This window comes from Passer domesticus, chromosome 9, assembly GCF_036417665.1.
Source record: "Passer domesticus isolate bPasDom1 chromosome 9, bPasDom1.hap1, whole genome shotgun sequence".
NCBI classification, from domain to species: domain Eukaryota; kingdom Metazoa; phylum Chordata; class Aves; order Passeriformes; family Passeridae; genus Passer; species Passer domesticus.
The window spans coordinates 16,821,620-16,838,375 of record NC_087482.1 but is presented as its reverse complement, the minus strand read 5'-3'; the positions used below and the strand labels follow the sequence as shown (position 1 = coordinate 16,838,375).

At 56.4% G+C, this 16,756-nt stretch overlaps 1 protein-coding gene across 1 annotated transcript in view; it reads left to right on the top strand.

Moving 5' to 3' along the window:
- The first annotated feature begins 3,675 nt into the window (after nucleotides 1-3,675).
- Nucleotides 3,676-16,756, top strand: part of LOC135307699 (uncharacterized) — a 75,582-nt gene continuing 62,501 nt past the window's right edge. Inside the window, exons 1-12 of the mRNA XM_064432113.1 lie at nucleotides 3,676-3,731; nucleotides 3,933-4,004; nucleotides 4,092-4,193; nucleotides 4,354-4,461; nucleotides 5,118-5,189; nucleotides 5,278-5,349; nucleotides 5,437-5,538; nucleotides 5,968-6,084; nucleotides 6,404-6,475; nucleotides 6,564-6,635; nucleotides 6,723-6,824; nucleotides 7,283-7,390. Coding sequence (XP_064288183.1) covers nucleotides 4,109-4,193; nucleotides 4,354-4,461; nucleotides 5,118-5,189; nucleotides 5,278-5,349; nucleotides 5,437-5,538; nucleotides 5,968-6,084; nucleotides 6,404-6,475; nucleotides 6,564-6,635; nucleotides 6,723-6,824; nucleotides 7,283-7,390 — 910 coding nt within the window. The 5' untranslated portion in view covers nucleotides 3,676-3,731; nucleotides 3,933-4,004; nucleotides 4,092-4,108. The remainder of the gene's footprint in view (nucleotides 3,732-3,932; nucleotides 4,005-4,091; nucleotides 4,194-4,353; nucleotides 4,462-5,117; nucleotides 5,190-5,277; nucleotides 5,350-5,436; nucleotides 5,539-5,967; nucleotides 6,085-6,403; nucleotides 6,476-6,563; nucleotides 6,636-6,722; nucleotides 6,825-7,282; nucleotides 7,391-16,756) is intronic.

Here is a 16,756-nt window from a genome sequence, read left to right as displayed (position 1 = left end):
AGAAAAGTAGGAAATAGATTCACAGAAAGTTGTCAAAATCTTACAGAGATGGTAGATGAAGGTATAGCCATAGAAAAATGTTTTGAATTAAACTTAGAACAGGCGAGAGTTTTTGAACAATGACTTGTAATTGTTATCAGACATGACTTATGCCCTTTGAACTGACTGGACTTTCACAGCATTAAAATTGCTGTGTTGTAATATAGCAATACTTAATGTGAGCAAAAAGGAAGCTTTAAGCAAGTAACAAGCAGATATATTATAGGAAATCTACAAAACGCAAGGGAGTTAATAAAGGAGACAGTTAGGAAAGTTTCTTTTTAGTTGAACCAAGAGGGGGAATTGTGGGAATCCATGAAATCTGAGGGATCTGGGAAAGCCGCAAAAGGCAAGCCTCAGTGACAGCAGAACTGCAATTACAGCTAAAAAGTAATCATAAGATTTCCCAGCAGAAAAATTGTATAAGAAGTAGGCAAGTAAAGACTTAGAGAGCAATGGTCTATGTATTAACACTTGTCTAAAACAACTCCCTAACCTGCAGAAAAGTCTATCTAGTTGAACGTGAGGAAGTTCTAAGCTTAATAATGGAGCTGTGTGCATTGTATTTTAAGCAGATATTGTATTTGAAATAAGCAAGCATTATTTTAACCAAAGGAATGTGTGCTTATAGTAATTGGATGGAACTACTGTCAATAGGTTTTGGGTTTTGTGATTGGCCAGGAAACTTTTAAAGTAAGTTGCAACATTAAGTTCTTGGTCTGCTGCTTGGGTTGTGAGATGCTGGCATATTCCCATGGTCATAACCATATAATGAGACTGATGCTGGAAAATGAAACTGCTCAAGGCACATTCCTGAGTAGTACTGTCCTGTTTGTGATTTCTACATAGATCCAGATCCAGCAATAAAGGGCAACTGTCCAGCTGAGCCCAGATGTGCCAGCAGCTCCAGCCGTGCTGGGGAGCCTTGCCAGCTCTGGGCCCTGCTGTGCAGGAGGGTCCCTGTGTGCCACTGGCAGCTGGGGCCTCAGCCACCTCCTCTCTGCACAGGAGCACCTCTGCAGCTTCACAAGACCGGCCAAAGGCCTCAGTCATGGAGAACTGGGCCTGTCCTCTTGCATCTCCGTGCCAGTGCCCGTTGTCCCTGCCATGGCTGCATGACCAGCTCATTGCTGGGCACATGCTGCTGCCACCACCACCCAGAACAGGAGCCTCTGTCCCCAGAGGTGCTGCTCCTAGTGTCCAGCCAGGACAGATGCTGCGGCCCTCCTGCCAGGGAAGGGCCTGAGCCCAGCAACATCTTTGGGCTTCAGCTCCTGTGTCTGTGTGCTACCACCAGCACTGGCTGAGCTGATTGTCTGGCACAGCCAGGAGGGGCAGCCAGCAACCACATATAGGACTCCTGAGAAAAAGCGACCCCATTTTGTCTTTGTTTTACATTTTGACATATTAGAAATTTTTAGAAATATTCAGCATTATTTTTCATAGGAAAAAAATCCCCAAATATTTCTTACATTTTTCTATTGTCCTTTAGGATTCTTCAAAATACTTTTCGAATTAGAAAAATTTAGAACACTTTTACACTTGTAGAATAAAAAATAAAATTGCATTTAATTGGTAATCTTTGCTCTAAGAAGAATGAAGTCATGACAAGACACCCAGTGTACTGGAGAGGCTCTTTTCTCACTGAAGATTTGTACCTAGTGACAACAACCAACTTAAAACCTTTTCCCTGATATTTTCTGGGATTTCTCACAAGCTCACCTCTCTGTCTTCAGAGGCAAACTTTGAGCACGGTGGGCATCTCCTGCAGTGCAGGAGGGTCCCTGTGTGCCAGCTGCAACTGGGGCCTCAGCCACCTCCTGTCTCAACAGGTGTCCATCTGCAGCTTTACAGGAATGGCCAAACACCTCAGTCTGGGACAGCTGGAGCAGACATTTCCCATCTCCATGCTTATGCCCGATGTCCCTGTGCCAGCTGTTTTAACAGCTTGTTGCTGTGCAGATGTTGCCTCCAGCCAGACAAGGTCCTCTCCCCCTGAAGGCACTGGCCCTGCTCTCTGGCCCCTACTGAAGGTGGGCAGGGCTTGGCCCAGCTCTTCCCTTGTAATACAGAGATGGAGCTGTCACCCCAGTGTCCGGGTGGTAGCAGCAGCAAAGCCCAGCCAGGATCAGCACTGGCTGAGCTGCGTGCCCAGGGACAGCTGGGGATGGCCACGGGGTGGGCAGGCAGGAGCCAGGCAGGGGCTGCTGTGACCAGTGGCAGGGCCCCGGGGAGGATGGGGGAGCCCATGCTGAGCATCCCTGGGCTGAGGGACATTTCCTTCCATGGGACCATCTCGGACTGGACCTCCTCCAGTGGCATGCCCAGGAAAATAGGAAAGACATCAAGAGCATCTCCAGGGACACAGCCTGACCAGCAATGTCAGCAGGTGAAAAATAAGGTTTTTCTGAGCAATGGAACTGTGATAAAGCAAAACAATCAGGGCAGTCCATTCATACAGATGGGGGCACACTCTGGGGGTACAGCTGAGGCCATGAGGTCACAGCAGGGCTCTGGGGTCACAGCAGGCTGAGCTCTCAGCAGGCCCTGAGGTCACAGAGGTGCCAGAGGTGCCAGAGCCCCGTGGTTGCACAGCAGCACAAGGAGCCAGCAGTCAGTCCCTGAGCACAACTGTTGCGGCAGCAGCGGCGGTGGCAGCAGCGGTGCTGACGTTGGGACAGCGGTGTCGGGACAGCGGTGGCAGCAAGAGCTGCGGGACTGGCGGAGGACAAGGCACCATGGCCCTTGCTCTGCGCCTCCTACTCCTGCTGCTCCTGGCCGTGGCCCTGCCTGCCAGGGCTGCCCAGGCTGCTCCACTCCAAGCGCGGCGAGCAGGTGAGCCGGCAGCCTGGCTGCCCTTTCCTGGCACAGCGCTCCCTGCTCCCTGGGAAGCGCTGGGGATGGTTTTGCCTGGGGCTTTGGGGAGGGTTTCCTCTGTGGGAGGGAGAGAGACCCCACGGGCCCTGGGCTACTCCAGCCACCCCTCCAGAGATGTTGCAAAGGGCCTGCAAAGAGGTTGGAGAGTGACCAGGAGCCAGCCCAGAGCTCCCCAGGCCCCTGTGCAGCTTTGGCCATCTCCATTCACATCTGGCTCCCACAGCCTTACCCAACACCCCTGCATTGCCCAGTCTCCTGTGGCAGAAGGGGATCCCAGCACACCATGGAAATGGTTCTGATCTCTGCTCCCTTCTAGACTGGAATCGTGATATGGGTTTTCAGGAAGTCCTGATGAAGGATGGTTGGAAGTTCCCGGAGGATGCTGGAGGCAAGTTTTCATTCTGTCTTTCCTGAGTGAATAATCTTGATTAATGCAACAAAAGCTCACTTACAAACCATTTCCCTTAACATAATCTTAAGGTTGAAAGAATCTGGAAACCTTGCCCTGTTCCCTTCTGGAGCCCTGAGGGATCCCACAGGATCACTGTCATTGGGAGGAAGGAGCATTTAGCATTCAATCTTCCTCCCTTGTGCAATGCCAGTGTGTCCTTCCGTGTGCTCTGTGCAGTCAAAGAGCAGAGCAGAGAGGGAAGGGGCCGGGCCGGGCCTAGGGCTGTGCCCCGGGGCTGAGCCTTGTGGGCAGCCTGAGGATCTCCTGCAGTGCCACAGGAGCTCTTCTGTCCTGCCTTTCTTTGCAGCTGAACCTGCCGGTGAAGGCCCCACATCCAGGACTGAGGCTCTGGGAGATGCTGAGGGTAGGTCAAGGCCTTTCCCCTGGGAGAGCTGCCAGCTCAGAGCCCAAAGCTGGGCCAGGGGGGCAGCGCTGCAGGTGCCAGCACAGAACCATGCACGTGTGTGCCCTCGCCCTGCACGATCCCCTCACCGCTCCTGCTGCTCAGTGGTGCCCGTGCAGATCAGCAGAGATGGCAGAAGCTTCTGTGGCTGTTGAGTTACAGGTTTGTCTGCAGGGAGGAGATTCATACGTCCTTTGGTGGTTATTGCCAACAAGACCAGCCCCCATGGCAGGGGTGAGTAGTGTGTCCCTGCTGACCCCACAAGTTGAGCCCTGCTTTTGTGGGATGCATTCCTGGGAAATGGAAATATTTTTCTCTAAGTTCCTCCGAAGAGGAAGATGCAAGACACAACAGAGAAGATATCCCTGGAACCATCCAAACAGACGAGGCAAGTGCTGAAGAAAATGCTGCAGGGAGGACAAGGTGGGTGCATTTGCTTCATGCTTCCCCTGGGACTCAGCACCCAGGGGCTTTGGCTGCACATCTGAACGCATGGTTCCCGGCACAGCGGGATGGGATCCATGGCCCATTCCCAATGAGGAATGTTTCCATCTGATCCAGCTGTCTCTTTTTCATTCTCCAGAAATGAAAGGAGAGCCTGTGCAGATGGAAGCATTTCCCGGAGGAAGCAGTGGTTCCGTGCCAGCCTCTGCTGAAGGAAGGGAGGCCATGCCAGGCACAGGCACAGGAGGTAATTGCTGTGCCTCTGGGCCTGAGCCCTGCTGAGGCTTGAGCTGCCCTCTCTGCTGCTTGGCAGTGCGGGCACAGCCTGGACTAGAGCGGCACAGCCCAGGGGAATTATCCCGAGCGGGCTCAGGGCACTCGGGTACTGAGCAGTCCTGCTGGGGTCCCTCCATGGGAGACATGTCCTGAAACCTGGCAGTGACTGCACGGGGTGCCCATGGTGGGGAAAGGACAGAGAGGGAGAGCAAGGCTCCAGTGTGTCCTGAGAGGGCCTGGCTGTTTGCCCTTGGGATCTGGGAGCTGTCGCCGCAGAAGGAGGGCAGGAGGGACAGAGGGAGGGAGGGATGGATACCTGTGTCACTGCCTGCTGCAGTTTTCCCCGGGGTTTTAGAGAGGATTTCCCCTGTGTCTGAGGGAGAGAACCCCGGGGCCCTGCGCTGCTCCAGCCACCTCTCCCTGGGATGTTGCTGAGGGCAGGGAAAGAGTGTGGAGAGTGACCAGGAGCCAGCCCAGAGCTCCCCAGGCCCCTGTGCACCTTTGGCCATGTCTATTCACATCTGGCTCCCACGGCCTTAGCCGACCCCCTTGCAGTGTCCAGTTCTCTGTGGCAGAAGGGGATCCCAGCACACCCTGGAAAATGTTCTCATCTGTGCTCCATTCTAGATGAGGTGTCTGGGAGGGCTTCTCCATCAGCTTGGATGAATAAAGTTTTGAAGCCCTTGGAGCCTCCTGCAGGTATGTTGTCAGCGTGCCACCAAGGAAGAATTGTAGACAAGTGGGCAGGAACCAGGTGACAGAAGCTTCTGTGGCTGTTGTGTTACAGATGTGTCTACAGGGAGGACTTCTCCAGCTCCTTCCTTGGATGTTGCACTCAAGCCCAGCTCCCATCACAGGAGTGAGTAGTGTGTCCCTGCTGACCCCACAGGCTGAGCCTTGCTTTTGTAGGATCCATTCCAGGGAAATGGAAATATTTTTCTCTAAGGTACTCCAACAGGGAAAATCCAAGATACAACAGATAAGATATCCCTGGAACCATCCAAACAGATGAGGCAAGAGCTGAAGGAACCCCTGCAGACAAGACAAGGTTGGTGCATTTCCCTCATGCTTCCCCTGGGACTCAGCAGCCGGGGGCTTTGGCTGCACATCTGGACACGCCATGCCCGGCACAGTTGGAAGGGATCCATGGCAGCCTCGCTGCCCCGCTGCTGCTTTCACGCCCTGCAGGGCTGTTTGCCAGCCTGGCCTGGCTGCAGCTTCTGCCCAGCCTCTGTAGGAAGGCGTTTGGCATCAGCTGACAGGCAGCCCAAACTGGAACACACCCTGAGATCCCCCACAATATCCAGCCCTGCAGATTAGGAAAAGGGTGTCTGTTAGGAGGTGGAAGTGCTCTCATCATGCCACTGTAATCTGGCCATTTTCCTGCTCCGTAAATTTCACAAATATTACCTCTGATGCCACCGCCCAAGTGGGAAACAGCCCCATCTGATGCAGCTGTCTCCCTTCCTTTCTCAAGAGATGGACATAGTGCTTCAGTGGAAGTTGGCATTTCTTGAAGGAAGCACTCCATCTTTGGTGCCAGCCCCTGTTGCAGGAAGGAAGGCGATTCCAGACACGGGCACAGGCACAGCAGGTAATTGCTGTGCCAGGCTCAGCCCTGGCCGGGGCTGTGTGGCAGCAGCTCTTCCCCCAGGGCCTGCCCTTGCCCGGCCCGGCAGCAGCCAAAGCTGGAGGTGCCTCGGCTTCCAGGCCTCTGGAGCTCGTTCAGAGCCCCGGGGAAACGGGACTGGTGCAGCAACGTCCCTCCCGCTGCAGCTGCTGCGGAGCTGGCCCTGAGTGCCCAGAGGCCCAAGGCACAGGAGCAGCCCCGAGCGGGAGCCCTGCCGCCAGCCCAGGGCCAGAGCCAGCCCTGGCACACAATGGAAACAGTTCTCATCTTGGCTTGCTTCCAGACTGGGAGGCTGGGAAGGATTCTCCATTAGCCTGGCGCTCTGAAGTTGTGAAGCCCTCCGAGCATTCTGCAGGTATGTTCTCACTGTCCCACCAAGGCGTAATGTTTGACTGACTGGTAAGAACCAGGTGACAGAAGCTTCTGTGGCTGTTTTGTTACAGATGTGTCTGCAGGGACGACCTCACCAACTCCTACCTTGGATGCTGCACTCAAGCCCAGCTCCCATCACAGGGGTGAGCAGTGTGTCCCTGCTGACCCCACAGGCTGAGCCCTGCTTTTGTGGGATCCATTCCTGGGAAATGAAACTACTTTCTCTTAAGGTCCTACGACAGGAGAGACCAAAGGCATGGCAGGCAAGAAATTCCAGGACCCATTAGAAGTCATGTGGCAAATGCTGAAGGAATGTCTGCAGAGAAGGCAAGGTGGGTGCATTTGCCTCATGCTTCCCCTGGGACTCAGCAGCCGGGGGCTTTGGCTGCACATCTGGACACGCCGTGCCCGGCACAGCGGGAAGGGATCCCTGGCAGCCTCGCTGCCCCGCTGCTGCTTTCACACCCTGCAGGGCTGTTTCCCAGCCTGGCCTGGCTGCAGCTTCTGCCCAGCCTCTGCAGGAAGGCATTTGGCATCAGCTGTCAGATAGCCCCAATTGCACCACAGGCCATGCCCACCCTCAGATCCCCTGCAATTTCCTGGTGTCCAGGCAGATCAGATGTTGGGGCTGTTTGGGGAAGGAAGCAGCCTTGGGTTGTCCCAAAATCCTGGGTGTTTTCTGATCCTTATCCATTCCTTTCACAAGTGATGCCTCCTGAAATTGTCCCCTTCCCCATTGCCAGTCAGGAATGTTTCCATCTGATCCAGCTGTCTCTTCTCCATTCTCCAGAAATGAAAGGAGAGCCTGTGCAGAAGGAAGCACTTCCAGGAGGAAGCAGTGGTTCCGTGCCAGCCTCAGCTCCAGGAAGGGAGGCCATGCCAGGCACAGGCACAGGAGGTAATTGCTGTGCCTCTGGGCCTGAGCCCTGCTGAGGCTTGAGCTGCCCTCTCTGCTGCTTGGCAGTGCGGGCACAGCCTGGACTAGAGCGGCACAGCCCAGGGGAATTATCCTGAGCAGGCTCAGGGCACTCGGGCACTGAGCAGTCCTGCTGGGGTCCCTCTGGGGGAGACATGTCCTGAAACCTGGCAGTGACTGCACAGGGTGCCCACAGTGGGGAAAGGACAGAGGGGGAGAGCAAGGCTCCAGTGTGTCCTGAGAGGGCCTGGCTGTTTGCCCTTGGGATCTGGGAGCTGTCGCCGCAGAAGGAGGGCAGGAGGGACGGAGGGAGGGAGGGAGGGAGGGAGGGAGGGAGGGAGGGAGGGAGGGAGGGAGGGAGGGAGGGAGGGAGGGAGGGAGGGAGGGAGGGAGGGAGGGAGGGAGGGAGGGAGGGAGGGAGGGAGGGAGGGAGGGAGGGATAGCTGTGGCACTGCCTGCTCAAGTTTTCCCCTGGGCTTTAGGGAGGATTTCTTTTGTATGTGAAGAGAGAACCCCAGGGCCCTGCGCTGCTTCAGCCGCCCCTCCCTGGGATGTTGCTGAGGGCAGGGAAAGAGTGTGGAGAGTGGCCAGCAGCCAGCCCAGAGCTCCCCAGGCCCCTGTGCACCTTTGGCCATGTCTACTCACATCTGGTCCCATAGCCTTACCCTACTCCCTGGCAGTGCCCAGTTCTCTGTGGCAGAAGGGGATCCCAGCACACCCTGGAAAGTATTCTCATCTGTGCTCCATTCTAGATGAGGGTGTTGGGAAGGCTTCTCCATCAGCTTGGACGAATAAAGTTTTGAAGCCCTTGCAGCCTCCTACAGGTATGTTCTAAGTGTGCCACCAAGGAAGAATTGTAGACAAGCGGGCAGGAACCAGGTGACAGAAGCTGCTGGGGCTGTTGTGTTACAGATGTGTCTACAGGGAAGACTTCTCCAGCTTCTCCAGCTGCTACCTTGGATGCTGCACTCAAGCCCAGCTCCCATCTCAGGGGTGAGTAGTGTGTCCCTGCTGACCCACAGGCTGAGCCCTGCTTTTGTGGGATCCATTCCTGGGAAATGGAACTACTTTCTCTTAAGGTCCTCCACCAGAAGAGACCAAAGGCATGGCAGACAAGAAATTCCAGAACCCATTTGAAATCATGTGGCAAATGCTGAAGGAAATGCTGCAGAGAAGACAAGGTGGGGGGATTTCCCACATGCTTCCCCTGGGACTCAGCAGCCGGGGGCTTTGGCAGCACATCTGGACACGCCGTGCCCGGCACAGCAGGAAGGGATCCATGGCAGCCTCGCTGCCCCGCTGCTGCTTTCACGCCCTGCAGGGCTGTTTCCCAGTCTGGCCTGGCTGCAGCTTCTGCCCAGCCTCTGTAGGAAGGCATTGGGCATCAGCTGACAGGCAGCCCAAACTGCACCATGGGCCTGAGATCTCCTGCGATTTCCCAGTCTCTGAGCAGATCAGGAGACACAGCTATTTGGAGGAGGAAGTGCTCTGGCCCAGACCCAAGACCGTGGACCTTTCCTGATCCTTATAAATTTTTTTGATAATTATTGCCTCCTGAGGTTGTCACCTCCCAAATGGAAACAACTCCACCTGATCCAGCTGTGCCTTTCCTTTCTCCAGAATTGGATTTTGAGCCTGTGCAGAAGGAAGCATTTGCCGGAGGAAGCAGTGGTTCTGTGCCAGCCTCTGCTGCAGGAAGAGAGGCCATGCCAGGCACAGGCACAGGAGGTAATTGCTGTGCCTCTGCGCCTGAGCCCTGCTGAGGCTTGAGCTGCCCTCTCTGCTGCTTGGCAGTGCGGGCACAGCCTGGACTAGAGCAGCACAGCCCAGGGGAATTATCCCGAGCAGGCTCAGGGCACTCGGGTACTGAGCAGTCCTGCTGGGGTCCCTCCATGGGAGACATGTCCTGAAACCTGGCAGTGACTGCACAGGGTGCCCACGGTGGGGAAAGGACAGAGGGGGAGAGCAAGGCTCCAGTGTGTCCTAAGAGGGCCTGGCTGTTTGCCCTTGGATCTGGGAGCTGTCGCCACAGAAGGAGGGCAGGAGGGACAGAGGGAGGGATGGAGGGATAGCGGTGGCACTGCCTGCTGCAGTTTGCCCCCGTGCTTTAGGGAGGATTTCCTCTGTGTGTGAGGGAGAGAGCCCCGGGGCCCTGGGCTACTCCAGCCACCCCTCCCAGGGATGTTGCTGAGGGCAGGGAAAGAGTGTGGAGAGTGACCAGGAGCCAGCCCAGAGCTCCCCAGGCCCCTGTGCAACTATGGGCATGTCAATTCGCATCTGGCTCCCACGGCCTTAGCCGACCCCCTGGCAGTGCCCAGTTCTCTGTGGCAGAAGTGGATCCCAGAATGCCACTGAGATAATTCTGATCTCTGCTCCCTTCTAGACTGGAATCATGACTTGGATTTTTTTGAAGCCCTGCTGGAAAATGGCTTGAAATTCCTGGAGGATGCTGGAGGTTATTCCTCCGTGTGCCTTTCTTGACAGAATAATCAGTGTCAATGTGACAAGAGCTCGCTCATAAGCCATTTCCCTTAACATTATTTAAGGGCTGAAGGATTCTGAAAATCTTGCCCTGCTCCCTTCTGGAGCCCTGAGGGATCCCACAGGATCACTGTCATTGGGAGGAAGGAGCATTGATCTTTCAGTCTTCCTCCCGTGTGCAATGCCAGTGTGTCCTTCCGTGTGCTCTGTGCAGTCACAGAGAAGAGCAGAGAGGGAAGGGGCCGGGCCCAGGGCTGTGCCCCGGGGCTGAGCCTTGTGGGCAGCCTGAGGATCTCCTGCAGTGCCACAGGAGCTCTTCTGTCCTGCCTTTCTTTGCAGCTGAACCTGCCGGTGAAGGCCCCACATCCAAGACTGAGCCTCTGGGAGATGCTGAGGGTAGGTCAAGGCCTTTCCCCTGGGAGAGCTGCTAGCTCAGAGCCCAAAGCTGGGCCAGGGAGGCAGCGCTGCAGGTGCCAGCACAGAACCATGCACGTGTGTGCCCGCGCCCTGCACGATCCCCTCACCGCTGCTGCGGCTCAGTGGTGCCCGTGCAGATCAGCAGAGATGGCAGAAGCTTCTGTGGCTGTTGAGTTACAGGTGTGTCTGCAGGGAGGACTTCTCCAGCTCCAGGGCTGGATGCTTGGCCCCAACCCAGCTCCCATGGCAGGGGTGAGTAGTGTGTCCCTGCTGACCCCACAGGCTGAGCCCTGCTTTTGTGGGATCCATTCCTGGGAAATGGAACTACTTTCTCTTAAGGTCCTCCAAAAGGAAAGACCCAAGATACTGCAGCCAAAATGTCTCATGAATCAGATGAATTCCTGACACAAACACAGAAGGAAGCACCCGGAGGACAAGGTGGGTGCATTTCCCTCATGCTTCCCCTGGGACTCAGCAGCCAGGGGCTTTGGCTGCACATCTGGACACGCCGTGCCCGGCACAGTGGGAAGGGATCCATGGCAGCCTCGCTGCCCCGCTGCTGCTTTCACGCCCTGCAGGGCTGTTCGCCAGCCTGGCCTGGCTGCAGCTTCTGCCCAGCCTCTGCAGGATGGAATTTGGCATTAGCTGATAGGGTGCCCCAACTGTACTGTGGGCCTGAGATCCCCTGCCATTTCCCAGTCTCTGAGAAGATCAGGAGGTGCAGCTGTTTTCTCAAGGGAGTGCACTGGCCCAGCCCCAATTACCTGGGATTTTTCCTGATCTTTACCTGTGACTTTGACAAGCATTGCCTCATGAAGATGACACATCCCCAGTGGGGAATGTTTCCATTTGATCCAGTTGTCCCTTTTTTCCTTTTTCAAGTGATGGACCAAAAGGCTGTGCAGAAGGAGGAACACCCAGGGAGAAGCAGTGGCTCATTGGCAGCCCCTGCAGCAGAAAGGAAGGCGATGCCAGACACGGGCACAGGCACAGCAGGTAATTGCTGTGCCAGGCTCAGCCCTGGCCGGGGCTGTGTGGCAGCAGCTCTTCCCCCAGGGCCTGCCCTTGCCCGGCCCGGCAGCAGCCAAAGCTGGAGGTGCCTCGGCTTCCAGGCCTCTGAGGTGGTTCAGAGCCCCGGGGAAACGGGACTGGTGCAGCAACGTCCCTGGCGCTGCAGCTGCTGCAGAGCTGGCCTTGAGTGCCCAGAGGACCAAGGCACAGGAGCAGCCCCGAGCGGGAGCCCTGCCGCCAGCCCAGGGCCAGAGCCAGCCCTGGCTCCCGACTGGGCAGGGGCTGCGCTGGGTCCTGACAGGGCCTGAGCCTGTCCCCTGGGGCTTGGGGAGCTGTCACGGGGCAGGGAGGGCCAGGGCTGGCAGTGGCTGCTCAGGGATGGCTTTGGCCCGTGTCCCTGGCAGCAGCCACTGCCCAAGCAGCTGCGCTGCCCCCGGGCTCTCCTCCCGGCCTGCTGGGCTTTGTTGGCTGGCACAGCCTGTGCCAAGGGCCGGCAAGGTGCCTGCAGGCCCCAGCTCTGGGGGAAACAGAGAACGTCCTGCCCGTATTCACCATGCTGCCAGCTCAGCAGTGCAGCACAGCACGGGCTCACGCTCCCCATCGCTTCCACAGATGCAGCCGGCACCACAAGACCTGTTCCCAATGCCCAGGATGGCCTTGGAAGGGGTTTCTGTCAGGGAACAGGCTGCTGGCTAGGGTTACTGGCCGGCGTGCTTTGTTTGGAGCTTGTTTTCATGTTGTGCTGCTTTGGAATCGGGTATTCCTGGAACAGAAAACAGTGAGTGTTTTGTTGCTCTCCCCCTCCAACAGCTTCTTTTGAAAGTCTAACGTGGACAGGGAACATTCCTATTGAGAGTGCCGTGGGGTTGTGGCCAGTCCTTGATTGTCCAAATGACTCTGCTGAGGGTTCTGCTGCTGCCCAGTGCTTCCATTGGCCTCTCAATTGCTGGGCCTTGTCCTGGGGGCCCCGCTGGGGCTGCAGCCAGAGCTGGCTCCCACTGAGGCTGCCTGGCCAAGAGCAGCCCCAGGGGCACGGGGCAGAGGCAGAGGGAGGTGGGGAGGAGAAAGAGCAGGGCCGAGATTGCCCTTGAAAGGCAGAGGTGCTCTGGGGCCCGCTCCTGGCCAGGGACCCTGCCCAGAGCCGTGCCCTGCTGGCCGGGGCCTTGAGGGGCAGCTGTCCAGCTGGGCCCAGCTGTGCCAGCAGCTCCAGCCATGCTGGGGAGCCTTGCCAGCTCTGGGCCCTGCTGTGCACGAGGGTCCCTGTGTGCCACTGGCAGCTGGGGCCTCAGCCACCTCCTCTCTGCACAGGAGCACCTCGGGACAGGAGTTGGAAGACGGTGGCTGCACCTCACACCAGACAGCGTGAGCAGCTCCTCCAGCAGCAGGAACGGCCTGGACAGCCCTCTCAAGTCTTCTGTGAAGAGGACCCTAGAACAACCGTCTACGAGGAAGCCTCTTATTGCCCCGTAGATCCCACTGCCACCTGCTCTCCCCATGGGCCTCCCCAAGCTGCCTTCATCCCTTTTTTCTCTCCATCTGTCCCATCCCAGCCAACCCGAGTTCCTCTAGGGACCCCAGGACCAGCCCAGCACCTTCCAGCCCCTCCTGAGACCAACACATCCCTTCCTCTGACCCTGAGCCCCCTGGCCTTGCCCTCTAAGCAGCACTGAAGGTGACACCCCACCCTCCCCCCCCCCCCGCTTGCAGAGTAGGCAATGGCCCATTCCTCTGTTGAAATAAAGAGACGGATCTGTGTTGTGGTTTCAAAGCAAAACCAGTGAGAGACTCCAAGTTAGAAATACAATTTATTAGGAAAAGGGAAAAAAAAACCAAAATACATGCAATAATACAAAAGAAAAACCACTGACAGGGTCAGAATACAGCCTGACACCCTGCTAGTTAGGGTGGTGGTAGCAGTCCAGCTGAAATGGCCTTGTGGAAGTGGTGATCCTGTAGAAACAATCTGGTAGCTCTCATCCTCTGGAAAAGCAGTGGGTAAGGGCGGCGGTTCCTCTGGGAATCCAGTGGAAAGACTGCTTGTTGTGTCCCAAAACCCAGATTATATCCAGCTGGGGATGCTTAGCTCCTCCCCCATGGGCAGAGCATCTCACAGTGGGCTGATATCATTCTGCCTCATGCTGTGGGTCCTTGATTAGCCATGAAACAGAAATGGCTCTGGGAGGGAGTTATCTCTGAGTCATGTGGCAAGACATTGATGGGCCCATTAACAGGAGATGAGGAAGAAACAATGCCCCTCCTGGTTTCAGTAGCTCTTGAGGATGGCATTAGAATACATCTTTACACTGCAACCCAGGACAAGCGGTCACCCCAGTGTCCAGGTGGCAGCAGCAGCAAAGCCCACCCAGCACCAGCACTGACTGAGCTCCATGCCCAGGAGGAGCTGTGGATGCCCACGGTGTGGGCAGGCAGAAGCCAGGCCGGGGCTGCTGTTGAAATGGAGGTTTTGGGCCGCTCACAGGCTCAACACAGTTGGCTGTGATTGGTCATCAAGTGAAAACAATCCACATGGACCAATGGAAGATGCACCTGTTGCATTCCACAGCAGCAGACAGTTATTGTTTACATTTCTTTCCTGAGGCCCTCAGCTCCTCATGAGGGGAAAAATCCCAGGAAAGGATTTTTAATAAAATATCATAGCTACAGATAACTGTTTTACTCATAACACCAGGAGAAGACCAGGGAATGCAGGTAGCCTAGACTAAGGAGCTCCTCTGTCTCCAAGCTGATCCAAACCAACAGACCTACTCAGATAAGCACCAGGGGACCACAGTGCATGCACAAAGGAGAAAAGTTCAAAAGTTCAGTCATGAGGAAGACCACAGCCTTCAGCCTCAGAGACCACCAAAGACCCCAGTGTGACCACCACAGGAAACAACGCGTGCCCAGAAGGGCGTGGATCTCATCGCCATGTGAGGGGAGGACAGGCGGGGCCAGGGGTTGAATGTGCATGACGAGATTGTGTAAGGTATTGTATATGGAACATGTTTGTGAACAAAGATGTGGCTCAGTCCAGGGCTCGGGGCACAAGTTTTCACGAGAGCCATCTCGCTTGTGCCAGGCCCTGACACACATACCCACTTCACAACTACATCAGGTTGTGGAGTGCCGCTATAGGACATGAAATAAAACAACGCAGACACGCATCTCTCCAAGGTAAAAAAGAAGGCAGTTGAATTTCTGACTCCAACATTTACAGATTTCCAAAAGTGACAGTGGATTGGAGGGTGAAAGTGCCACCTCTCCAATGACACTGGACAAACCAACAGTCCATCAAATTTCTCCCCTGCAGAAAAGAATGCAAAACAATAAGTTATTTACATAAAGTGTTTGGGAAAGTTTGCTACAAGAATGTAAACATCAGAAGGCTTAGAAGAACATTAAAAACCAGGGCGACAGTGGAGTCTATTTATTCTGCAGATGGCTTCACTGTGACCAGCGGTGGGGCCCCGAGGGGATGGGGCAGCCCATGCTGAGCGTCCCTGGGCTGAGGGACATTTCCTTCCGTGGGATCATCTGGGCCCAGACCTCCTCCAGTGCCATGGCCAGGAAAAGAGGGAAGCCATCAAGAGTATCTCCAGGGACACAGCCTGACCAGCAATGTCAGCAGGCAAAACAAAGCTCCTCCCTAATTAACACACACTTGATAGGACCTAATTGATGGGCCATCACCAATGCAGGGTGCTGCACAGGGTCTGCAGCTCTCAGCCAGGGTCGGAAGGGAGGGGAAGGGAAGGGAAGGGAAGGGAAGGGAAGGGAAGGGAAGGGAAGGGAAGGGAAGGGAAGGGAAGGGAAGGGAAGGGAAGGGAAGGGAAGGGAAGGGAAGGGAAGGGAAGGGAAGGGAAGGGAAGGGAAGGGAAGGGAAGGGAAGGGAAGGGGAGGGAAGGGAAGGGCTGTGTGGCCTTGGGGTTCGACAGGGCTGGTGAGCAGCCCCAGAGACACAACAACCCAGGTGCAACCAGGCTTGATTTCCAGGTCAAAACACTCGGCGTAGCTGGCCTGGACTTCCCTGTAAGGCACGTGGGGGCTTTGGAGTCCCCCTAAGGTGCACGAGGGGCTGGGGTCCCTAGCGGCACACCCAGGGATATTTTAGGTTTCCTCTGAGGCATGGAGGGCACTGGGGTCCACTTCAAGTCATGCAAGGGATTTGGAATCCTGTGTGAGGCATGCAGAGGGTTTGGGATCTCTCCCAAGGTGTGCAGGGTGCTGGGATCTCTCCTGAGGCACATGTTGGGGTTCTGGGGTCTCATTTCACATGTAGAAAGGGCTGTGGACTCTCGTAAGCGTGCAGGTGCTTTGTGTCCCTCCTGCTGCACGCAGTGGGGCTGGAGTGTCTGTTGAGGCACGCAGGGGACGGGGACCTCCGGCAGTCCCTCCCGGGCCGTGCGGCTCGGGGCTGCCGCGGCCCAGGGCCAGCTGCCGTGCCGGGATGGCGGTGGCGAGGCGCCGAGGCGGAGCTGCCCCGCCGGGTCACGCTGCACCGGCACAGCACGGGCGATGCTGAGCGCCGGGCATGCAGCATCGCCAGCCCGGGGGCCACAGCCCCGGCCCTGCCTCTTTTGGGGCTGGGCACAGACAGCCCCGCGGGACGGGCACCGCTCAGCGCCCGAGGGGACGGAACAGGTGCCAGAGGAGCCCCAGGAGCCCTGGACAGGGCCCTGGCGTTGCCCGCCCGGCTCCCCCAGGCCTGTGGACATCCCGGGCAGCAGGGGCTCGCTCTGGGCCGTGCTCTCCCCGGCCAGCGGGGCTCCGGGCCAGCACCCGGCTCCTGCCACTGCCCTGAGAATGCTGAGGGGATTTCGGGGCAGAACTGAACTTGACAGGGACAGAATTCATAGGAGACTTGTTTTGGCCTTTTACAAGGTTAACTGCGAAACAACTTAAAATCCCCGGCTAAATCGTCTGCTTTAATGCGTGGGGATTCCTTCAAGACCCTTCCTAACTCCCGTGGTGCCGGGCCGGGCCGCGTCCCAGCGAGCACCAACACCCAGCAGCTCGATGGATGCAGCACGGCTGGGTCCAGGGAAACGAGTCAGTATCCCTACAGCTGCCCGCTCTGCCTGCACGGTTGTCACACAACAGCAATGTTCCAGAAGGAACAGGCATTTTTACATCCTCAGGACCGTGTGATCTTTGGTCCTGGTGGTGGATCAGAGAGAAAAGCCAAATGTGACAGACTAAACTTGACTGTAGGAGAGGGATGCCTCAGCAGAGGGTCTGGGGACCTGTGGTGCCAGCCAGTGGCCCGGCACTCGGACACAGCAGGAAGACCTGAGATTATCACACTTCACCTGGGAGGGTAGAAAAGCTCAGGGGTTCTTTGTTCAAGGTCCCCCAGAGGCACCAGCTGAAGCCGCCACAGCTCCACCTTGATAAAATTGTTTAAAAAGATCCAGAGGTCTGACACTCTGCTGTGGAGGA